Raw genomic sequence first — 21,893 nt, 5'->3', positions numbered from 1 at the left:
AAACTTTGTTCCTTACATTGAAAGAGGAACATAAATTGAGAGTATTTGAAAATAAGATCCTTAGGAAAATATTTGGACCTAAGAGGGATGAGGAGACAGGTGAGTGGAGAAGGTTACATAATTTAGAACTACATAATTTGTATTCACGTCCAGATATTATTAGAATAATTAAATCAAGAAGACTTAGGTGGGCAGGCCATGTGGCACGAATGCGAGAGTAAAGAGGAGTTTACAGGATTCTTGTTGGGAAACCTGATGGTAAGAGACCTGTAGGAAGGCCAAGACGAAGATGGAGGGACAACGTTGAGATGGACCTAAAGGAAATCGGTAGGGATGGAAAAGAGTATATAGATCTTGCTCAAGATAGGGAAAGATGGAAGGCCTGTGTTGCTGCAGCCATGAACCTTCGGGTTCAAGAAGGCTAGAGAGTTAGTTAGTTAAAAAATAAGAGTTACACTTCAACTTTGTAAATTAATCAAATGATTCACATTTGTTGAACATTTTTGAAAATAAATGAAAGAACCTTGGTAAGATAAAATGGAACGTGTTTCCGGTTACAAATTCTGTCAAGCAAAAATAATTTAATTTCCCTGACTTTTCCAGGTTTATAAAGTTTTTTTTTTAAAAAAATATTTTGTTTACAATGACCTCAGTCCTAGCTAGCCTTGCTTTCCTGACTCCTCCAGTTGTCCAGGACTTTGGAGTCAGTGCGAACCCTGTAAATAAAATATCTGAAGGAAACAAAAAGGTAAAAGGTAAAGTTCTCCCCTGTGCTTAGCACCATGCCATGAAGGCGTATAGGGGGTGTGGGGGTAACGCCCCACACTTTCTTGATCCGGTCATGAGTGGGAGTGATGTGATCAGCATCACGCCCCTGACCGCCTTTACCCCCCAGGGTTTCCCCCAGGTACCCATGTCATTCGACGTTGGGTGGGTGCCGGGGCCGCTTCCAACGTTAGAAAAGTTCCCGGATTTGAACCGGCCGGGGGTCGAATCCGGGACCTTGAGCATGGTAGTCAGACGCGTTACAGACTGAGCCACCGCGGCCACATCTGAAGGGAACGGCTGGCATAATATTGTTCCTATGGTGTATTTTCACTTTTAGAATCTTATTCGACAGTAAAAATAAATGCCAGTGGCAACCAAGAATCTATTAAATGGGGTTGCATACTTGTAGGATAGAAAATGCCATTTTCAATGGCTCTAAGGATCGAATTTTTTGTCTTTTATGTCTTCTGCACACTGTGAAAGTTGTCTGTTATATGGTCACACCACTGTGTATTTATGTTCAAGACAATTACAAGTAGAAAAGAAGATAAGTTGCACTAAAACAAATTCAGATTGACAGAATTTCGTAAATAATAATGTACTTGATTTCTTGAGTGTTTTGGAGAAATAACAATATATGTTAAAAGTACTTCAGGCAATTTTTTGCCCCAAAAATCTAGCAACGATTCTGCTGTGAAGTGGATATTCCTATTTACATAATATTAATTAACCCTAAGCTATTGAGTGGCAGAATGGACATCAGTTGCAGAAAAACCCTGATGTTGGAGAAAGAAAACAAAGTTTTTTCTCCGTCTGCTCAGTGGTGGCGAAAAGGGATCACAGACCTTGTGGTGCAGGTGACGAGCTAAATGCCCCTTATATGGTTGGTTTTGTATTGCAGTCATTGAGGAACCTTTCTTCCATAACGTAAAGAATATAGACAATTCCCCTCTATTCTAATTATGTGAAACATTGGTGACACTGTAACAGAAGAAACCATTCAACAATCAAGGGGTTCCTATTTGTTGAGTGTCAAACAACTGTTTTTCACTCATGAAAAGTTCAGACAATTTTAATAATGTACAGAGTATTCTACAGAAAGTCCTACAGAAACAGTACAATGTCTGTAGTGGGCCAAGAGTCTTTCTTCCCTTACAGTAGGTAGTGTCCAAGCCGAGACGAAAAAGTCGGGATATGGATTAAAAGGAATGGACTGTCGGTAAAATAATCGGTAATTTTAATGATACACTGATATGCCTATATCGGTCGATACTGATAGAGTACCGATTAATCTGTCCATCCATAATTTACGCGGAGGTATTATATACATATAAGTTGCAGCTTACATGCTTTTCAGGCTCCTTCAGGCTGGTAGCATGCAGTGACATCAATGTCTCAATCCTTTATGTGTTAATCTCCAAATCTATTTCTTTCCTGAAGAAGTAGTGAAGTGAATGTCTTGAAATAATTAGGCAAAACAAGATGTGTCCGATCTTACATTTACATAAAGCATCTTGAAGATGCTGTTACAAGCCATGATGGATAGTGACGACTCTGCCCCAGCCCTCTTCCTGCCAAAACTAGTGTGTGTCACAGTTGAAAGTGTTGCTCTATATTGTCCATTAACTAGGAAGTCTTGTCTACCTTTCTCTGGGTACTGTCATTGCAATGCTCAGCAGCATGTATATGGGGGAGGAATGAAGATATGAAGGCTAGGGGAGGGGAGAGGACATCTCCCAGGATATTCGCCTACACTGTCATGTTTAACGGAGGGAAAGTTGCAAGAGGTTTAGCAACTGGGAATCAGCCTTTCTTTCTTTGTACACTCCTGATCAGATAAAGTGGCACATTATTCAACTGTTCAGCCCTATAAAGTGTGCCATTTTGTGTGAACAGGAGTGTACTACACCCTAGGCTGTGGTTTCTCCTAACATGGGTTTCTCCACACTCAAAAGAATAAACATAATAGTAGTCAATTTTCTTTCAGTTAGAACCAGAAAACATTATTATGCATTTGGGGGAAGCAGGGTGGGGGAGGTATGGTAAGACATGCTTGTGGTGAAAAAAAAGACCAACATTTTAGTACAAACATCTTGCAAGTTGAAAATTGTTACACAAAATTATATTCTTGTGATATGTATAGTACTTAAAAAATATATTTCATTAAAAAGGTATCCTTATTACTCAAAATAAAAACTTTCATCTGACAAAGCCACCTCTCAAAACCAGCAAATTTTGTCCATTCAAACACTATAATATGGTGAAATAACAGGTTTTGAACCCAGTATATGCCACTGATTCATTTCATCATTCATTCTCACTGTCAGAATTCACCCAAGAGAAAAAATCTATGCAAAGTAACTGAAACAGAAGCAGAAAGAAAGGTGTATTTGTATTTTTGTGATTCAGTGTTGCTTTTCTACTACTTTTGGCTAATCCTAACTAAAAATATGAATGATATGAACAACCATGCTAGGGTTTGAACCAGGGAACTTCGGTTGCAAGATGCAAAGTTGACCAATTAATTGGCCAATTAGTCAGCAAATAAAGAAAGCAAAGCATTCTCTTTCTTTCATTTATTTCTAACAAAACTCAAGGAAAGCCAGAAGAAAATCTGAAACCAACATCAACCTTTAAGGGAATAAAAAGTCAAGTTTAACTCACGTCTGCTGTAGCCCATGCTGAGGAAATACTCATCGCATTCACTCCACTTCAATACATGTTCAGGTCTCAGCTTCACTACGTTTTCATCCTTGTCTTTCTTCAATGCCTCTTTCAAATTGCAAACAAATATAACACCGTAGTTAGCACACTTGATAGCAATATTTCCATTCTCCAACGTGATTGTGGAATCTACTTGTGACGGTTCCTTTCTCTTCGTCTTATCTGGATTGCTAGGAAGTTCAAACTCTAATTGAGGTGTCCTGGAACTGGTAAATTATACCAAGGTTATATACAAAGTATATTTCTAATATCTTAGTGATTCAATGTACATGAGCGATAGTTCCGGAATCTATTCAAAATATTTACATCACCTGGAAACTAAAGAAATTCAACTAGTACTGCCACAAGGATGGATCTAGTCTAGAATTGTCATTTGTCATCCTTCGAAGTGCCAATTCTTATTGTTTCATCTAAAAAAAAATAGGGAGGGCTTGCTGCTTTGAATTTGCATGCAGTGTTTTAACTAGGGTTACCAGATCGCTGTAAGGGAAATGTAGGACATGCTGTCCCAAAATGTAGGATATTAAGTCAAAATGTAGGACACAAAACATTCTCTATAAATAATACATATTTCTATAGAGCACGTTAGAAAGTAGTTGAAAAATTACCTTTTCAGTTTTAAAAAAATGAATTCTTAATTAATTTTTAAATGCAAAATTTCAAGACTTGCAATCATACTAATCAATGCACCTCTTACTACATGATTTAAGTGGTACTTCTCTGACGAGACAATTTTTATCAAAATTTCAGGTTTAGTCAAACTATATTTATGTTAGAGTGGACAGTCAAACGCTTTGAAATTATAGGGACCAGTAACAAACATTTTACAGACTTTATGAAAAAATAATTTCTCTCGTTAGTCTGTTGGGCTGATGGTAATAAAAGTACTCTCTGAACATTTGAATTATGACCTGTAATGTTAAACAAATATTCAGCAATTACCGTAATTTAAAATTCGAGAAGTTTCATCTTGGGTAGTCTTTAGTTCAATAACATGGTGTCTACATCCAGAATTCTTGATTTTTCTGGACTTTTTCCCGTCTTTCTTAACGTTTATTTATCCGACCCCTAATTGGAAATAAGTAATTAAGAAAATAAATATTTATTTATTGAAAACCCCAACCAAAGGGCCAGTTAAGATGAAAACTGAAGCTGAATTTAAGAAGAGAATTAGATCTGCTTTCTCGTATTATTGCATCCTGAACTGTGTTTGGCAGACAAGCGAGGCTTTGGTGTCTGGACTCACAGCCAGTATAATCTTATGTGGGGCTTGTGTTGGTTGTCCCTATATGTTTGTGACTGTCCCTTCATCCATCTTACCTTACCGCCATTCATTATTATTTTCGCGATTAACCAAAGGGACAGAAAAAAGTTAAGTAAAATAGACTAAAGCAACCAATCAGTCATTATGATAGCAAAAATATATATGATAGCAAGTATAATTTATTGCCTTTGTACTGACTTCTTGACCTATTTGTTGATTTCTTTACTTTTTCTTGACTACCATGACTTTCTTGACTGGCAGACACCCTGAATAACTTTGTTCTCTATACTCCTGCTTTACAATCAAATTATATTGAAAAAGATCAGTATAATCCCTAAGGCAAGAGATTCTGCTCAGGCATTGAACAGTGACGTTATCAGAAAGTGGTCCCAAAACTTTGTTCATTAAGTGCTTCCGTTTTCCCGTTTGTTTAATAGCAGGACAAACTTTTTTCTTTTTGGGCAATGACTGAATCAAAATAAATTTCACCATTGAGTTTGGAAGCGCAGTCCATAGACTTGTTGTAACTTGCATGATTTTATTCTGTTACCTACTTTACTAATTAATATTATGTGATGCTCAAAATGTAGGACATTTATGATATTTTTCAAATTCCTCCCAGACGCCGGACATAAGGCTAAAATGTAGGACATGTTCGGGAAAATCTGGACGTCTGGTAATGCTAGTTTTAACCCAAAATTTCACGCACTTTATGGTGTTACAAGCATTTAAACACATTTTTTGATGTAACATTTTGGGAGAATGCATGCTTCCTTCATAAGACTCTTGCAGTTATAATAGGATAAATTTAATAAAAACGAAAAAAGAACCGGTTATACAATGAATCTTGCCAATGGTTGGAGACTAACAACTGAATCAACTGGAAAATGAGCAACCATTTACCAACTGAAAGTCATAAAATTTAGTTGTAACTTCTAAATGTTATCAGTAGGGGGTGGATTTTTGCGTATTTGCATGTTTTTTTCCTTAAGGAAAATTAATATGCTCTCAATGGATTTATCCATTTCACTTAATGTGGATTACTCTGGTAAAGTATTATAGTGCATATAAATCCATATTTGGGATGTTAGTGCATATTTTAGCTTAACGTGCATATAATTTGCATATATTGGGTGTAATTTTCGTGTAATTGTTAGTTTCAAGTTTGTGTGCTTCATTTTCCCCATTCTTTGTGTCAGCATTAAAAAATAGCCAACTTCTGTCTGGTCATGGGTACGAGTTTGGTCAAGAACATTCCAAAACTCATCTCATAGCGTTGCAGTTGGCCTGGTTGCAAAGACAGAGAAAACTCACCCATCAACCAATGACCTTTCAGAGATGTGAGTTACATTTCCAAATTTCTGCGACATAACTAGGATCGTGTTATTTGAGGATTATCTGTTAATGTGACATCTTGATAAATCTGTGAGTGTGTGTGTGTGTGCTGCAGAAGTGACAATAAATGCCGAAGGAGAGAAGAAGTAACAGCATATTGCTCCAACAGTGGGTAGAAGGTAAAAATGCGTTTACCACTGCCGGCAGTTATTTATTGTCAAGTATGTTCTAAACATGTAATACATTTCAAGTATTTAGAGTAGTTTTTGGCAGCTTAAATGGAAATTTGCCAAAATACAAATTTACCATGCTCAAACAGCTTTCTTTTTTGGTAACAGAAAAAAATTGTTGCCTGCCTAGGCCTGGACACTGTGATTTTTATAAACTTATGTTAATTTCAGCAGACAATGCTGCTGTGTAGTGAAGGATCATCCTGTTATTTGAGTACAAAATAAGAAGACAGTAGAAACTAACGAAATGATGGTCAGATGATGAAGATATGAACTATGAGCGTGTTTTATTCTTAAATTAGACATAATAAAAATACAATAACATATTGTGATTATGCCTGTCGATGAATTGCAGCTAAATCTTCAAACAACATACTGGTCAGGATTAAACATGATTTTTGGGTGATTTTCTTCATGAAAGTAGTAGTGATTTGAAGTGGTAATTTTACTATTAAAGTAATTGGAAGGAGACAGATGGCAATCCTATAGGAAATGAAATAGTGTCCGTGGAATTTGTGTACTTACCGATATATTTAATGCCATTTAATGGGCATATAACACGGTTCCTGGTTTTGTTAAGAAAAATTGTCACAATTATATCTTGTATATAACCTGCATCACAATTTGTATTAAAAAAATGTTTTTATTATTCTTTGGTCTATCGTTGTGCATTATTTTCCATTAAATCTCACATGACAAGTAGCATTTGTTCGACACCCATGTAATGGTAGGTGTGAACCACAGATTCATAGTACAGAAGGTTTGAGGCCCGAGTTCAATATCTGTCTATAATTAATTTATTTTGGTGTGAATTCTATCACCCTCAGAACCGCACGTTAAGTGTAGCAATCTAGCATTGCTTCCTTTGAAATGATGTTTACGGTGATGGATTCACATTCGGAGTGTTTGAAGGTTGAATCCCTGCACCATAGGCCATCCAGACCACTCTGGTATATCTGTAGTTGTACCAGGTGCAATTTACGATCGTGTTGTTAATTTGAATGAAAATGTAGTTCATCTGAATATTAAATGAAGTATTAAAAATATGGTAACATTTCGTTGATAGTTTTCAATGACGAAGATTAGATTTCTTTCTTTCTTTGTCCATCCAATCACTTTTCGATATTGTTCAAAAGAAAATAGTACTAGGAGAAGTTGAGAAAGCTGAATTGGAGAAGCAGTTAGTAATAGCTTTCAGAAACCCAAATTTGCAGCTCCTGCAATGGGTGAATTCGGTGTTGCAGGAGAAACCTGTCCAGGATTTGCCTGGGTTTTTTCACAACTGAAATTTACTTATTTATTTGAAAATTCTAAATACAAAAAAATCCATTTTACATCAGGATATCAACACAAGAAATGAAACTAACAAACACTGTCCAGTGGCATCTTGTGAAACGGAAAGAACATTTTCAAAATACAGACTTACTTTCTGACAATCGCAAGAGTCTGGTACATGAAAACATCGATAAATAACGTCTAGTGTATTGAAATGCTAATGTAAAAGAATAAGATATTGATTAATGCAACGAAAAGAGCATAGTGTTTCCAACAAGATAAGTATATTATTATAATTGTAATATTGCAGTTTTTAGGGAGAGCCTCCCGGCAAAGGAATGCGTGATACATTTTTTTACATAAAGCTAAAAACATTTGTAAATTAGTATATTAAGGTGATCCTAAATAGCACAATTTATTACACTTTCATTTCTATAATTGTGTTGAGTGAGTTACTGTTACATTTACTTCCCATGTAAGGCGTACAGAACCTTAAAATAGGTTGTTTTAGAAATTTTTAGTGTATATTTTGGCCTTTTTTAGTTTATATAAATCCGCCCCCTAGTTATCAGGTAATTCAAAATCTCCCTCTTCTATACAAATTTTCTTGATTCCTTTGGTTGGATTAAATTTCAAAGATGGAAGCTTATGATTCAGTTGTTAGGCTCCACGATTCATTGCATAATTGTTTCTTTTAATTTTTTTTAATGTTTTAACTGTAACTTGATAAAATTACAAAGAAATATTTGATAAAGGGAGTGTGTTGTCCTAAATTTTACCAGGGTGTCTACCAAAATAAAAAATTCAAAGTTCTTGACTTTTCTAATGATTATTTCTTGACATTTCTTAACATTTATTTAATTGCCCCCTACTATGGCAGGTGTAGTTGGAATTTAAGAAAATATATATTCTTATTCAATGAAACACCCAAGCCACAAGGCCATGAAAACTGAAGCTGTAGTTTAACAAAAGATTTAGACTTGCTTTAATTGTTAATGTATGCCAAAGTTAATTCTTTAATTAAAAGCTAAAATTCTTGACCACAAGCTTAATTTCTTGATTTTTCTTGACTGGTAGACACCCTAATTACATAAAAAAAACAAAAAAAAAAAAAACATGTGTCAATGCTTGTGACAACCACAAACTAAAAGGAAAAAGTTACAATGCAAGCAATATGTACACTTCGCAACATCTTATTTGACCGCCCCGAAATAATTCTAAGTCCCGAATTCGTAAACTTAGCAGCATTGCACTTCGGCTCCAAGTGAGAGTAGCCAACTTTGAGTTGGTCGTTCCACTAGACGAAAAACGCTGCGGTGAGAGGTTTTTAATTTCGCACTTTCCATGAACTTAGAAACTATAAACCGTTATTATAATACACAATCAAAAATAAATAATAAATTGGAAAAAGAACCTTGAGAAATTTTTACGATTCTGCTTGCTCGACTTGAAATTAGAGGGGTTTGAAACACTGAATACAGTTTATCTCCACCTGGAGGATATCGCCATCAAGTTTGTGCAGAAAGAAGCAAATCTGTGAGGAGTTTATGCGAACAGTTCTCAAAAAATAATATTTTCCACGACTTGTCGAGAAAATGTGCTTGGAACACAGGATCGTGGGAGTCTTCATAAACGTCAACATGTTTTTAAGGGTATTCCTTCATGAAATTAACGTAAAGCAGTTGGTTACACCCTGCTTTCCTTATTTTTCGTCAAACGTAAAAGGTCGTGGGTTCAAATCCCACCCTCTTTTACTTTTTTTTGTTGTTGAATAGAGACCATTGATATTAGAATATTTAAAAATGAATCCGATGCACACTTGAGGGACGTCCCTTCTGCGCATATTTCCCCTTAGAAGTTGCAGATTTCCAGTATTTAAAGTATTAAAAGATAAAACTTTTCTTTTTAGTTATTGTTCATATGTTGTGTTAACACACACATCATGATTAATTCACAAATCACATATATGTATTCAAGATGCAAAATGTAATGTTATTTAAATTATGTATTGTTTGTTCTTCAGTGACACCTAAAATATTGATGATTTGATTTCGATATACTAAAAAAAAGATATACAGTTATGTTAAGTAGTGATGTAGTGCAGTACTGTAACAAAGGAGAGTGTTTAATGAGTTCAAATTTCTAAGATTGGTAATTTTGTGTCTGTTCCTTCGTAATGACTGTTGTCAATCCCCTCACCACCATCTTACCATGCGTCTAAAAATACTAGTAAATTGCCAATTAACATAAATAAATGGTTATTGCGACAGAAATAAGAAACTAGTAATAAGTATTTATACAGTGAGTGACAAACAAAAAATTCAAAACCTCATAATGATCGTTAATTCATAGTGATGTAGTGCAGTACTGTAACGAAGGAGAGTGTTTAATGAGTTCAAATTTCTAAGATTGGTAATTTTATGTCTGTTCCTTCGTAATGACTGTTGTCAATCCCCTCACCACCATCTTACCATGCGTCTAAAAATAATAGTAAATTGCCAATTAACATAAAAAAATGGTTATTGCGACAGAAATAAGAAACTAGTAATAAGTATTTATATAGTGAGTGACAAACAAAAAATTCAAAACCTCATAATGATCGTTAATTCGTCACTGCCTTTGTATCTAAAATGTTTGTCTTCTCTGAACAGAAAGTACGAGTATCAGATATAACAAACTTTCCCCACTAACTTTGCAATATTTTCGATACCGCCATTACAGACTTAGCTCTACGTAACTTGATTCTAGGCATTCCACGTGGCATGTGACTTCCTCCTATCATCGAAACAACTTTCTCTTACTATTTCCTTTCACCTCGTGAAATACAGAGACCAATGTTAATTCTTAGCATGGTGGATAAACTTTACATCCAACGATAAACTCCTGATAAAAATCCTGCCTAGGTGGAGAACCGAACCTACGACCTCCCTCGTGAGAATCAAGCACGCTACCTTTCCTCCAGGTAGGTCATGTTATGATTAGCTACCAGTTTGAAGAAACCAATTCACACATAATGTCATGTCTATAATTTCCTCATGGCAATTTTCATGAGGAAAGGAATTCAGAAAGAATCGAGAAACGATGAAAGGGAAAGATGATGAACATGTCTATTGGTGTTTTGTCATATTTTGTAAATTGTGTAAAAATTCTGTGTGTTTTGAACAATCAATTGTTTAGTTAAGTAGTCTTTTTTTATTTGTTTAAGGTCGGAACAGGAGAGCGAAAAGGAGTAATTTGAACCAGAACCCAAGAAACTTCAGCTTTTTTAAAAAGACTGTATGGAAAGAGAGAGGAAAGGGATATTCAACGTATGAAATATAAAATATGTGTGAAAATAAAACAATGGGAACCCTGCAAGATAATACTAACGAACTTCAAACTATGAAAACATATTTTCGTGGTGGAAAACTGCAAGTCATTTTCGAAATATGAACTTGATTTTTTTCTGTATTAGAAAGTGGAGATATGGAACGATATGATCCCTTAGCAAGAAAAATTTAAGTAAGCCGACTCCTTCCCTCCAACTTTTTCAATGGTCATAATTAGTAATTAGGGTCCGGAAGTTGAGGAAAAATCAACTTTTTTTTCTGACCCTTAAAAACAATGCCAAACCTGATATCATGTCCGTTTCCCTTCAGTTAGAGCCTGAAAACACTTTCTATTTTACATTTCTCTTGCATTTTTCAGCCTTTTTTGGCTTTTGGTTTATTTGTCAGTATTCTTAACAGTTTTTGTTGCATTTTTTACTTATTTTTTAGGTTTATTTTCTCCTCCCCTGTTGTTTCGTGCATTTTAAATGCATTTACTAGTAAAACTTACATATCTAGATTTCTTGACATGATCCTTTTAGCAAATTCACTATGAATCGAAAATACGGTCAATGGAAAAGCATAATATCATTCTTAACTGAAATGTTTGGCAATGGATTAAAATACTTTGTGTGAAGACTACTTTGAGGTTCTTTTTCTGGACACTATTATCGCTTTAATCTGTGGTTTTAAAGTAAAATTAGTCATAATATTAAATGAAATTATACTCTGGTCGAAGCAGAACTGTATTTTCGGATGCTGTCCGACTACAGTATCGTAGAAGGTCCACTCTGAAAGGTAATGTATTGGTTGATTTGGAGTTTTAAGTCAACTTTATGCACAGTAAAGCTAATCGGGACTGGACCTACAGTTTAAAGTGGGATCCGAACCACTGTGCAAGGAACCTTCACCTGATATTAAAACGGGGACACCTTGATTACAACATGCTGTTTAAGAACATGTATTTATGATATATTAATTCTTAATGTGTGTTAACATAGCTTTTGACAGCTAAATGAAATTTCTTGCCAAAAATCCTGCCAATCACTGAAAAGTAAAGAAGATGAGTAGAAACATTTCTGAGGAATGAATCGCATAAATATTTGCAGTGATTTAATGTAATCTTATATTACATTATTACGAGGTGTATTTTTAAAGTAAGTACAGTTTTGAAATTCCGCCGCTGCAGCGCTGCGGTCGGTGTCCTATGCATGCGCACTGTGTACCTACATCTGTTGGCAAGCCACAGATGCCATTGTGGCAACAATCGATCGTGTATACATTTGCTTTTGCGTATTTAAAATGCCTCCGCCGATTGAGAATCCCGCCGACTATGAAATACGTGCTGTTATTAGTTTTCTTAGTGCTAAAGGCGTGAAAGCAGTTGAAATTCACCATCAGATTTGTGAAGTGTACGGACAAAACATTATGAGTGAAGGAATGGTACGCAAATGGGTAAGAGCTTTCAAAGATGGCCGAAAGGATGTTCATGACGAGGAACGGAGTGGGCGACCCTCAGTGATCACTGTCGATTTGGTGCAGAAAGTCGACGAAAAAGTGAAAGAGAACAGACGCTTCACGATTTCTTCGTTATCAGAGGAGTTCCCTGAAGTTTCAAGAAGTGTTATCTACGAAATTGTTACCGAATGCTTAAACTATAGAAAATTGTGCTCACGATGGGTACCAAAAATGTTAACTGAGGTGCACGAAAGCAAACGTTTAGGTAGCACCTTGACTTTTCTTGTGCATTATGAAGCTGAAGGTGATGCGTACTTAAGCCAAATTATCACAGGCGATGAAACATGGGTGGCCTACGTTACACCCGAAACAAAACAACAATCCATGAAATGGCGGCATTCAACATTGCCCAAGAAAGTGAAGTTTAAGCACATGATAGCCTCAAAACGGCCGTGTTGCAGTGGCTGTCAACTCAGGCGGCAAACTTCTATGACGACGGAACACAAAAGCTTGTTGTTCGATATGATAAGTGCCTTAATATTGGTGGCAATTATGTGGAAAAGTAGATAAAAGTGTGGTCTTTCATGTAACAATAAAATTGTTACAAAAAGTTTCTTGTTTTTTGTACATATCAAAACGGTACTTACTTAAAAAATACGCCTCGTACAACACTTCGTACTACGTAAATAACAATAATAAAAATGAAAGAATCAGGAGTGGGTGAGATTTGAACCTACGATGCTTCGTTCTTGACGAAAAAGCAAAACAAGACGACCGCTTAACCAACTGCTCCAGGGGATTTCTTACGTGAAAGCCTGTAAAACAAGTTGATCTAAGTTGAAATAACATTTTGCCGGAGTTCTGAACCATGTTTGCCACAGATCAGGGAAAAGATGCACTTTGTAGAATCGTCCGGTATTGTGCAATTTATCTTTACTGTAATTTTGCCTAAAATCGAGAGAAATTTGCTTCATTGCATTGATATGTGATTTCAATTCTCTCCAGGTGGTGGAGAACGAGTTCAGTGTTTCCAACTGCACGTAAATTCCCCTATTTTCTATTTCAGAACGAATAGTCTTTAAAAAAATCAACATTTCTATTTCCAATTTACGCTTTTTGTTTAATTGGGTATTATATTACTGGTTTAGGGTTTCTAACTTCATGGAATGTGAAAGAATGAAATAAATTCACAAGAGCATTTTCGTTTAGAAAGAAAAACTGTTGCTAAGTTGGATACTATTTGTGGACTCTGATGTGCTATGTTGCCATATTTACGAATTCAGGACTTTGAATTTTTTCAGAGCGGTCAATTAAGATGTTGCGAAGAGTACATGCAAGAAGTAAAGCTTTATAGTGTATCTTAATAATAAATTTTGCATTAAATTAAAGCATAGCTTACATCTTGTGTCAACATTACTAAGAATAATTAATACTATAAGTGATTGATTTCCACTTTCAATAGGGTTTCTTTGTCATATTTGTTCTTTAAATACAGACGTGATCATCAAATTCAACATTCTACTCGTAGTTACCTCATCTGGAAAAGACTGTTTGAAAGAGTGGAAATATTGAGCTTAAAAAAAGGGGGGAGGCATGGGCATGTGTCACAGCCAGTAATAAAAGCAAGTGGAAACTAATCAATTATTTATTTTAAAATTTGTTGAAAGATGAAAACTTAAAAGAAAAGAAGTGACCCGAAAACATCTTGTTCATTGTATGTAATAGTTTCAAAATTCCTGAATATGAAGTATGAACAATACAAGCAGTGAGACATCTTGATTACACAACTTTGAGAGATTGTGGTACAAAAACTTTGTTAGCATTTTACTTTAAAGTCACAGAGACTGTTAAGTGTAATGTGAGGGGAAATGTAAAATCTGGGTCCACTGCAATTAAGTAAAACAGTATAAAGTTCAAATTTGGGTTTAATAGGGGGAGGGGAGGGGGTGAAAAACAAACAAAGGCCACTGAAGTCATGCGAAAGGACTTGCTTCAAAAAAATATAATCCAGTTTTCAAGAAATAAATTAGAAAAGTTAGAAGCTCTAAAAATAACAAATACACACATAAATACTAACCACATGCTTACATCTTCTTCTAGGTCCCATCCATATAATCCATCATCACATCCAGCAAGCAACATGTTGCATTCTGGCACAATAACTAGGTTGAACACCTCTGAAAATGGGGTAAGTGTATGGAGGGGAGTTAACGTGACATCATATTTTGGAAGCTCTGGAATTCCAATATCCCACACAGTTATATTACCTGTGTTGTCACCACCTAGAAAAAAAGTTCCCTCATATTATCCATCCGATAACTTTCATTATTGAATTTCAACTTAAAATTTTCCTATTCATGCAAAACGGGTATTTTTACATACCCGAAATGCAAAAAAATTGTACAAAATTAACAGAACTATGTACAGTGGACTTTTTTACAAATATGACCTCAACAGGGACATGAAAAAATATTGAATTATTCAAAACTTGAATTAACAATCAATCATTTATATTAAGAAATCATTATCATCAATGCCATAGACGTATGAGATTTTGAATTTTATACTTCTCATTAATCCCAGTATTTACACACCTATTATATGTTTTTCTTTAATTTAGTGCTTATTATAGTGATTTTCACAAAATTATTAGTGCCTTTTTCCCTATAAATCTAAACTCTAGTTATAACTAATCACAGCATACCCTAGAGTGAACAGAAAACACATTTGCAACAACCGATCAGAATGCATATTATTATTAGTGCCTTTTTCCCTATAAATCTAAACTCTAGTTATAACTAATCACAGCATACCCTAGAGTGAACAGAAAACACATTTGCAACAACCGATCAGAATGCATATCAGACTACATGTCCACTGAAGGAAAGAGCAAAGATATAACCCCTATCTTCATATATGGTTTCATCCGAGACAGGTTGTCTATGAAAAATAGCAAGTGTCACTGAGCGCATCTAGTGAATAGACTTTCACATTTTGAGATTTATTGGAAGTGTATAGTGTTTTTGATGAAAATAAATTGCTTTGATAAATTTGTCATGGTTTCTAAAAGAAATGACATTGACTCAAAGATGGTGGCCATCTTGGTAGCATGGCCTGGGTGTTTTTACCTCTCACCCACATCATGTTTTGCGACATTGAATTGGTTTGTATTAGTTTGCTTGTCTTTAATAGGGGTGGTTCTAAATTATTGGCCCGTGACACAAAATGACCAATTACGTGAGAATAATTACGATAAAACTGAGCTCACCACCCTGTTTCTTATCAAATTCTAGCCCATTTTTCCATTTAAGAAAATTATGTTGACTCCAAGATGGTAGCAATCTTCGTAGCATGACCTGGATGGTTTTTACCCCTCTCTGTTGACAGTTATAATAAATTAAGGAAAGTCTTAGTAACGTGCAATGTCAGTGTTTTTAATTGAAGTCTCCATTAGTGTGTTCTATAAGTGGGCATAAATTTTGTACATAAGCCATCAAAACCCCACAACATTTTTTTTTATGTGTTAGAACATACTTAGTGGATTAGTGAAACATAAATACAGACAAGTTGGTTAAAATATTAACTTATGCAATTTGATGTTTTTTGCTTATGTAAAATCTTTCTTTTCCCTCCAATGATGGGGAAAACACATAAGTCTTCAGGTACTTTTTTAATATGAACCTGTTCACTTTGATTGGCTTGTAGAGAAAATTTCACGGATCTACTAAGGTTGCATGCTAAAATATAATTTATTAATGTACTACACTCCTGCAACGAAGAGTCAGGAGTGACATATATAGGCAAAATCTGAAAACATTTGACCTGTAACTGTAAAAGTATAAGGCACAGATAAGAACAAATTGGTACGGTTTCTTAAGTAGGTTAAAGCTACACACGTATACAAAATTTCCTAGAAATTTGTGTCGGTGGTTGTATTATTACATTATAAAAATAAATATTTATACAATCTTTATCAAACTTACTTACATAATAGTATTGTTGGTTGTGTTGGATGAAACAACAACGTATTTATAATGGAGGTTTTGCGACGAATAGAGAGTCTATATTCATGATAACACAGTTGCTTAGCAGGATGGAATAAATATATTGTTCTCTTGGCTCCTCCAGCAGCTAAAACATTTATTCTCCTAGTTCTAAGAGCATCCAGTTTGAGGGTTGTCCATGCAAGAGCATAAAATATTTCACTGAAATATGAAGTATTGTGTTAGTAATACAATCTAAGCTTCTGATTTATCATATAATACCACATAGTGCATTTCAAAATAAGAGCTCACTGGTTATAAAATGTGTCTGGTAACAGTGGTCAGATCACAAATGCACAGTAGCTACAAGTAGTTCATGGGGTATGCAGGGAGCATATGTTCACCAATCTGCTGTTGTTTGCCTTGTATTACAGTATGTAATGATGGCTGCATGGATAAACGAATCTGCCATTTGTGAATTATAATCCAAGAGTAACGAGTATGGCAATGGTTTCGTGGGCATAGAAAGGCCAAGAAATTGCTCAGAATGAATAGAGGAGTGGCGCACTGTTCTGAACATGTGAATGCAAAAGTACAAGAAAATTTGTTGCTTCACAATCTGTTGTAGTTCTCCAGTTAGAACCCTCTGAAATATGGAAAAAAGCACAATTTTCAGCACACATGCAATCACAAAAAAAGTCATAAATCAAGCTAGAATTGACGTAGAAGGTTGGGATAAGAACCAAATTGTTGCTTTTGCTATGAGCTTTAATTAGATATATCACATGACTACTTTTCAAATTTTTTTCATTGCAAGGTCATTCAAACTTTTTTTTGAAAATCGAAGTTTTCAGAAACCTATATTTTGAAAATTTTTAAAAAATGCTCACAGGAACATACATATTTCAACATCAAGTCTTAGAAGTTTTGTTATGGGATCGCAATGGGTCATAGTTTTTGACATGTATAAACAAATACTATACACGGGAATATTCCAATGGCATGTTTACCAAATTTGACAAATGGTGAAATAACGGGTATGTAGGAAAGGGGCGTAACTTGTGGTCTTGCTTTTTTTGGGGGGAGGGCAAGTTTTTAACAAATATTTGTTAAAAAAATAAATAAAATATTTAAAACATTAAATTTAATATTTAAAATATATTTTAAAACAATTAAAAAATGAAAACTTTACAATATATATAATTACTTACACAGAATTTTATTTCTTTAATCAGGCCTAGTCAACCTTTCACATCTGTCCAAGATTGTTCTGATATGCACATTTGAACTGCAGAGTTAGCAATGGTACTGTAAGAGAGGTGGCAGGGAAGAAGTGAGTGAGGCAGGTGGTTTCATCCATCACATTCATGCAGTGGGAAAACTCTTGTCGTCTAATTTTAACAGAGCAGTGAGGCATTGTAATCATGGCAGAAGAAACAGGAGGTAATTCTGTCAAAAGGAGGGTGCCTTCTCCCAAAGTATTATTCACCTTAGCACATGCAGCTCCTTCACCTCTGCTCTGCTGTTTACTGGCTTTGAGTTGCAAGCCAGAAGCTTGAAGAGCTCAAGCCCATCTTAAATGCTCTCTGTAACCCTAAATGTATCGATAACTGTTCACTAACCAAGTGAGTTTCCTCTGTATAATGAACTTCTACCAAGTGTGCATTGCTAAAATATATGTACCATTCATTCTATAGAGAGGCTCCTGCATAGCCAATTTTTTTAAATTTTTTTTTTAACAAATATTTGTTAAAAACTTGCCCTCCCTCCAAAAAAAAGCGAGACCCCAAGTTACGCCCCTTTCCTACATACACATTATTTCACCATTTGGCCAATTTGGTAAACAACATAGTCCCTTTACAAAGTAATGGAATTTACATTGCAATATTCCCATGTCATATGGTCTTACCTAGTGTATAGTATTTGTTTATACATGTCAAAAACTATGATCCGATTGCGATCCCATAACAAAACTTCTAAGACTTAATGTTGAAATATGTATGTTCCTGTGAGCATTTTTTAAAAATTTTCAAAATATAGGTTTTTGAAAAATTTGATTTTCAAAAAACATTTGAATGACCTTGACATGAAAAAAATTGAAAAGTAGTCATGTGATATATCTAATTAAAGCTCATAGCAAAAGCAACTATTTGGTTCTTATCCCAACCTTCTATGTCAATTCTAGCTTGATTTATGACTTTTTTTGTGATGGCATGTGTGCTGAAAATTGTGCTTTTTTTACCATATTTCAGAGGGTTTTAACTGGAGAACTACAACAGATACAAATCTGCAATTTTGCAGTTTTTCCTACCTTAGGTGGTACTTCACAACAACTAAGTATGAATAAAATCAGAGATGGTCAGGTATTTTTCATTGGTTCACCGAAAAGCAAAATTTCGGTACAAAAACAGAGTGAATTTCGGGTTCAAAAGCGGTAAATAAAATGATATTTTGCTTTTAAAATTGTGAATGTAACCCTAAATTTGAGTTAAAAACAGCTCTTACTACACAAAAACAAATCCCTTCTAATAACACATTTATGTCATTACCAGAATATTAAGTTTATTCCTGCATGAAGGGGTCTATATTTGCTTCTCAAATATTTACAGCAGAATTAATCAATTTTCCATGAATTGCATAACACACAGGATAATTCTGACTTCAGAAAGTGTCGTGGCAGTAAATAAACTCTAAATTTCGTGTTTAAGAGTATATTTCGCATTTTGCAGCTGATTTCGCATTATTTCGTGACAAAACAGGGTAGGAAAATGCACCTCTCACCTTTCAGAAACATGAAAAATTAACGTTACAATGTGCTATTTCACATTTCGTGTTTTCGTCAAAAACGAAATATGCATGCCTCTACCAATTAGTTACTTTTGAAATGGGCCTCGTACTATGCAATAAATACTTTATACATTTCAAATGGAACAATGGTTAGAAAAGGAAATTTAACTAAATAAATCAGCTAAATGCTAAAAAAGTTATGTACTATAAAAAATGTTGGATGGTGAAATTTAATGAACGTGTGCACATTTCTTCAATATTCATCACTCAGAAAATGAGAAGGATTTTGCCGTCTGAAGCAATCCCGACATCTCACTATACATTGAATGATGTTTTAGGTGGTAGGATGAAACACAAAGAATTGACAATTAGACTGAATAGAAATCACTCTTTGACGTACAACTTAACAGTAGTGAAGTGTTAATGTCAATGTAGAAATAAGAAATTACTTTCACTATGTGATAGAACGAGATGCCTAAATATTACCATGCAAATAGTCCATTAGCATGCTCGAGCAAAGTTGAACAATTGAAACAAATTAACAATGAAACAGTTGACAAAATCTCTGCACCCGAATTAGCAGAAGCCACACACAGGATAAAATAATTAAATAAATAAATGAAATCAATAATGAACTATTTGTCTTGTAATATTTATGCATCACACTTTACCATGCTACATTATGAATGTTCAACACATATTAATTTCCATTTGAAGACATGAACTAACCTTTGATCCTTATTATTATACTTCATTCCTACTTTCCCAGTCGTTACATCTACCAGGCACACACTATAGCCACCACATGTTGCAACCACTGATGTAGTTCTGGAAGGATCATCCATATCAGGCTCAAAAATGCATTGCCACACCTGGTAAAGATAAGAGAATATATTAGAACTTTTATCTTAATTTCTTGTAAAATTTTCTGCAGTTGAATGACAAAAAGTTAACAATACTAAAACTTCAAGTATGAACAATTCTTAGCTTTTACCTGTAGTATAAGTGGGATTATGACAATGAAACAAGCAATCTTAATTGAACAATATCTCATGTTTAATAATTTTCTTCTCTAAAACTACAACATATTTAAGGATTTTTTCAAATAAGAATAATAAGACAACATTTACTGTATGTTACTTGTATTTCTTGCACATAATATTTGAAGTCCACAGGATTTTTTAAAAAATGATGTAATTATTTTCCATTATTGAGGTTGACACACTCCACTAACTTTTTAATGTGATTTTTTTATTAGCAGCACTTTGTTGTGAGAAAGAGAACTATAGAGGTTTTATGGAGGTTGAAAATACAGCATACGCAGATAATATGAAAAATGTCAAGGAGAAAGCTGATTCCTTTGATTCATAATTTTTTAAAAAGTAATTGCTGAGGCCAGGCACGTATCCAGGAATTCCTTTCGGGGGGGGGGGGGGGGGGCTCAACACCATTTTTTTAAGGGGTATAGTAAGAACCTCACAATTGTGTGTTTAAGACCAGAGGTGGCAATTGGGTTCCAAAACGGGGGGGGGGGGGGGGGGTGCGGAGGGCGTTGCAAGGAAAGTTTACTTTCTCTTGGTAGCCAAGGCTTAACATTAAGATGTCATAATGTTGAGGCAAAAAAATAAAAAATGGGGAACAACTATCTCTTAAATCGTTGCCACTGTAAGGCTGTCATTTTAATCAGAACGTGAAATCAGAACATTTTTTACCACTCGACTCCTCTGTTTTCATGCATTAATATTGTGTGCCGGAACCATCTCAGTATGTGTGTTTGTCCATTTCATCTCATCAGACATAAAAACATCTATGGTGTCTTTGAGTGTTTTTACGAAGCTGTTACACATGCACGGGATGGACAATCCACTCGACAACGCGAGATTCAAATTGTGGGCTGCAAACTGGACGCAGACAGCTCTCGAATATTTCTCTCTGATTCGAGCCTGAACACCACTAACGTGTCTTGTCCTCCCATTTTTCAGCTCTTATAAAAGCCGAAACCCACCAAATTGTTCAGATTCAGGCCTTAGCACTCACAAGTGTTCAAAAATGCCTGTCACAGCTTCCGCTGTCTTGTCATATATCGGCACGAAACAAAGGAAGTCTTCTCGAATACAGCTGGATCACGAAACAATTAATGCACAGTGAAAACCCTTCCATTCCCAACACATCTAATGTTTCGTCTCCCAGTATGATGAAATGCTTACTCATTTATCTCCAGTGACGTGCACAAGGGAGGTTTGGTGAGGTAATAACCCCATTTGACCCAGTATTCCCCCTCTCCCTTCCGAAAATCCTGGGCACGCCTCTCTTTATCTCGGACATTTTTTAAAATCAACTCACCAGAAGTTTTTATCATCGTATTGGAGATTGAAGTAAGATGCGTTCTTCCTGCAGGTTTGGATATGATCCCTTAGGGTGCTGTCGTCTGCCTGCCTTCACACCTAACCTTAACAAGACCCTAATTTTCCATCCTTGTGACTTGGATTTTCAAGACTTAGGAAGGTTTCAGACCGAAGGGACACACGATACATGTCGATTGGAATGGGCCAATCAACAGCAACGTTTCACACCGTAGCGACACAAAAGGCCGCACAAACCTAATTTCGATTTGTGAAATCCTCAGGTGACAGGGTGTGAAATCTCCCTTATTAGGCCACTGTCATTGTCACCTCGAAGTAGTAGCTCTTGTTGACCACAGAAAAAATTATCCTCAACCGGTGATAATGCTCCTCAGTTTTCTTCTCTCTCCTATATTTTC

The 21,893-nt window shown here is 35.2% G+C and overlaps 1 protein-coding gene across 1 annotated transcript in view; it reads right to left on the bottom strand.

Annotated features, from left to right (window-relative positions):
* Nucleotides 1–21,893, bottom strand: part of LOC145986735 (leucine-rich repeat and WD repeat-containing protein 1-like) — a 35,838-nt gene that overhangs the window by 2,613 nt on the left and 11,332 nt on the right. The window contains exons 3-6 of the mRNA XM_083121092.1: nt 19,862–20,004; nt 16,350–16,567; nt 14,440–14,644; nt 3,433–3,698 (exon numbers count right to left, since the gene is read on the bottom strand). Of these exons, the coding sequence (XP_082977218.1) occupies nt 3,433–3,698; nt 14,440–14,644; nt 16,350–16,567; nt 19,862–20,004 (832 nt within the window). The remainder of the gene's footprint in view (nt 1–3,432; nt 3,699–14,439; nt 14,645–16,349; nt 16,568–19,861; nt 20,005–21,893) is intronic.

This window comes from Lepisma saccharinum, chromosome 1 (genome assembly GCF_977018435.1).
Source record: "Lepisma saccharinum chromosome 1, izLepSacc3.1, whole genome shotgun sequence".
Taxonomy (NCBI): domain Eukaryota; kingdom Metazoa; phylum Arthropoda; class Insecta; order Zygentoma; family Lepismatidae; genus Lepisma; species Lepisma saccharinum.
This window is presented reverse-complemented; position numbering and strand designations above follow the sequence as displayed.